General features: G+C 47.6%; 2 protein-coding genes across 3 annotated transcripts in view; both read right to left on the bottom strand.

Moving 5' to 3' along the window:
- Positions 1–3,580, bottom strand: part of SURF6 (surfeit 6) — a 24,558-nt gene that overhangs the window by 9,254 nt on the left and 11,724 nt on the right. Inside the window, exon 1 of one of the 2 annotated variants that reach the window (XM_032767587.2) lies at positions 35–84. The exons of the other annotated variant lie outside the window; for it this stretch is intronic. The gene's annotated coding sequence lies outside the window, so the exon portion shown is untranslated. Of the gene's footprint in view, positions 1–34; positions 85–3,580 lie in introns of those variants that run through there. 2 annotated transcript variants of the gene reach the window in all.
- The window catches only part of MED22 (mediator complex subunit 22), a 16,703-nt gene continuing 15,000 nt past the window's right edge, over positions 1,878–3,580 (bottom strand). Inside the window, exon 5 of the mRNA XM_032767604.2 lies at positions 1,878–3,503. Coding sequence (XP_032623495.1) covers positions 3,305–3,503 — 199 coding nt within the window. The 3' untranslated portion in view covers positions 1,878–3,304. The remainder of the gene's footprint in view (positions 3,504–3,580) is intronic.

Raw genomic sequence — 3,580 nt, 5'->3', positions numbered from 1 at the left:
CCCCCTGCCCGGGGACGGGCCCCCGCAGCCTCACCCGTGCGCCGCCTCCTCCTGCCGGCCGAGCCGCGGCCCCACATGGCCGGGCAGGCAGCGCTAGCCGAACGCCGAGCGCACCCTCGCTCCCCATTGGCAGCGGCGGCGAGGGGCGGGGCCCGAGGAGGAAGCGCGGCGCGCGCCTTGCTGGAGCTCGGGGTCGGCTGCGTGCCCTGCCCTGCCCTGCCCTGGCCTGCCGCGCGGGGGGCGCGCGCTCGCTGCATCACTGCAGGCAGCAGGGAGAGGCTGTCCCTGCAGCACATGGCGCGTAGTCCCCCCCCCCCCCACATACTCCCCCGCGTGCTTGCGCCGTGCCAGGATTAATGCTGACTTTGTAAATCCCTTTGAAGTCTCCCTTCTGTTGCAGCTGCGTCCGAATTAAAAAGTTCTGCAACCATTCGAGTGTGTCTCCCAGAGATTTCCCTGGCCCCTGGCTTGTCCGCAAACTGAAATTAGCTGGCATGGCTATTCCAGACTAGCTCCTCGTGCAAATTCTGTTCCAGAATAAAGTCACTTTTATCCCATAATAATTCTTCGGCTTTGTGAGTGAAGTATTCCAGAATAAAGTCATTTTTATTCCAGAATTGTGTCCACACCGAAGCATCTGATGAAGTGGGTATTCACCCACAAAAGCTCATGCTCCAAAACGTCTGTTAGTCTATCAGGTACCACAGGACTCTTTAATGCACTGTGTACAAGATAAAATACCATGTTTATCTTTATTAATAAAGTATTGTAAACACTGCAGTGAGCACTGATTAATCACTATGCAAGAGTATTTCTATACAGTTTTGATTCCCTAAGCTGTAAATCCTGCTCCTCCAGTCCACATATTCACGCTCAATGCAGGTTAATGTCTGTGGAACATTCGCTTGAGTAAGGATTGCAAAACTGCATCCAGAACAGTATTTTTATTTGTGATGAAGTGAGAGAGAAAAGGACTTTCTGGAAAGGACATGTTAGGGTAGCACTTGCACTGCAGCTTTACTGGTCTTTAGAAGTAAAATAATCTTGTGAGAATAGAAGTTACTCTCCCACTTAGCAAAAACCATAGTAGCCTTATTTGACATTTTAACTGGATTCATGGAACTAAAGCAGTGCTCATATTAAGAGCAGTACATGAGGTTGGTACAGGGAATCCTTCTCCCCAGGAATTATTTTGGACGGTGATCTTTTAGGTCAGGCTTTTTAGTGGGGCCTAAGTGGGTTAGGATTCATGGATGCCTTTCAGTGGGAGTTGGGTTTCGTGTTGGAAATCTCAACCTTAGTTTCTCATAGCAAGGTGTAGGTGCACAAAGTGTCCACAGCATCTAGCTAAGAGGCAACAAATAAGAATGTAGAATCTCAGGGTTGGAAGGGACCTCAGGAGGTGTCTAATCCAACCCCCTGCTCAAAGCAGGGCCAATCTCCAACTAAAACCCCAAATGGCCCCCTTAAGGATTGAACTCACAACCCTGGGTTTAGCAGGCCAGTGCTCAAACCCTTTAGCTAATGTTCTGCATGTTGCCAGGATTTTGCAACAGAGATTCACACCTGTGACCCCAAGATGTAACACACAGACTAGGTTAAACCACTGGCCTGTGCTGTAGGTGATAGCACAGCAACGTTCGAGGAAGTCCCTGGGCAGCTCCCCAGAAAAGCCCCATGGACCTCCTGCTTCACCTTGCAGATTTCAGTTCAGCAATACTCAACCCTTCTGCAAAGCCCAACTTCAGTGTCAGCAAGAAGAGGTACTGGAGTGGGGTTTTGCTTTGAACATTTGGGGAAATGCTCTTCCCATTACATACACACACGTAAGATTCTCACGTCACCCTCCCCTTGCAGCTGAAAACACACACTTTAAAAATTATACAAAATGAAGTTCATTTTATTCAGCCATCTACTTACAAAATAAATGGGCGGGGGAACAACCCCAGAGAGAAGTGTGAAACTATAGTAGAATACTGACCAGGGATTTAATTGCATTCTGGGTACACCAGTGGTTCTGCAATGTTTAGACATTGATCTGTAATGGTTACATCCCATTTCAAATACTTTCTTTCAATTATACAAGTAGAATTAGCTTAAATGACTGAAAGGAGGAAGCTGTTTGCAGTGGTCCCAGGACATGAGAGAAAAGGTGGGTGAAATAATATCTTTTGTTGGATCAACTTCTGTTGGTGAAAGGGACAAAGCTTTCAAGCTACACAGAGCTCTACTAAGGACAGTCAGAGCTGAGTACCCAGGTGCTGCTAGATAGCTTTGACTGAAGCACCAGAAATGGTTTCTTAAAAGGAAAAGGAAATGGCACAAAATGCTTCCTCTTAACTAGGAAACCAAAAGACCTTCTTATCCATGAGCATTCATCAAACCGCAACTCTCCCCACTGTCTTTGATTAAACAGCACTAATTATTGCCCCAAAAAATAACTTCATAGCAGCTTCATCGACCATTTGACAGAAAAATGGAGTCTGAGCACTCACTTGGGTGCCAGAGAGTCCTTAATTCTAATCCTGGCTCTGACACTGCCTCCATCTATAGCCTTGGGCAAGTCACTGCACTGCTGCCTTGGTTTCCCTTGCACTTCAATGGGAATAGTATTTATGTCTGTGGCAGGGACGTTATGGGGAGTCCAGGTAGCTTTAGCTCTCCCATCTCAGTAGTTTCTGAACACAACGATTCAAGTTTGCAGAGCACCTTGAAGGTGAAGTGTTATATATACATACTGAGGAGGTTATTATTTTTGTAAACTTCAGCGGAAGTCATTTTAGTGCCACCCCAGAAGAGGAAGAAGCTGAGAACATTGACATAGGAAGCATGCAAATGTTGATTAACTTGAGTCTTAGGAAGAAATAAATACTGAAAAAAACCCCACCCCAAACCTTGACCCACATTTCCTATTCAGGACCAGAATACACTCGATTCCTGCTCACCACAACAACATGTTCCCAACCCGGGATTCACGTGGAAACAAACTCCATGCTCCTAATGGTCTCTACATGCAGCTATCATGCGGTAACATAAGACAAATCCTAGCTCAAAGTTACTACGGCAGTCATTTTCCTATTGGCCTATTACTTCTACCATAGCCCTATGGCAACACTTTCAGACATGGCTCAAGAGGTCAAGAAGATACTGCTGATATCCACTGAATGGCAGCAGCTGACCTGCAAACACAACTACAGTACGTTATTCCGGCAGTGGGAGAAGGTTGGCTCAATACAGCAGCTGGGAAGACTCCATCAGCTCAGCATGACTGGTCTGAGCATGCTCAGTAGGCACAGCATCCTCTTCAGGAGTGCTCCGTTGGGCCTGCCCCGTGCCCGTTCACGTGAGGGTGCGATGGGGTTGAGGTCTGAGGAGCCGTAATGTTCTGCTCTGCCGTGGCAGCTGCCAGAGGCATGGAGAGACCTTCAGGGGAAAGCACAGCAGGGTCTTCTCTCCAGTAGGCTTCGCACAGAGGAAGATCATTGGTGTCACATAGACTGTAGCTTTCCAGAACAAGCCACCCCAGTAAGGAGAGACAGCAGGTGCAATCAGAGAGGGGAAGGGGGAAAAAAAAAAAAAA

The sequence above is a fragment of the Chelonoidis abingdonii genome, chromosome 24, assembly GCF_003597395.2.
Source record: "Chelonoidis abingdonii isolate Lonesome George chromosome 24, CheloAbing_2.0, whole genome shotgun sequence".
Lineage (NCBI taxonomy): Eukaryota > Metazoa > Chordata > Testudines > Testudinidae > Chelonoidis > Chelonoidis abingdonii.
The sequence above is the reverse complement of the archived record's forward strand: the minus strand, read 5'-3'. Positions and strand labels throughout refer to the sequence as shown.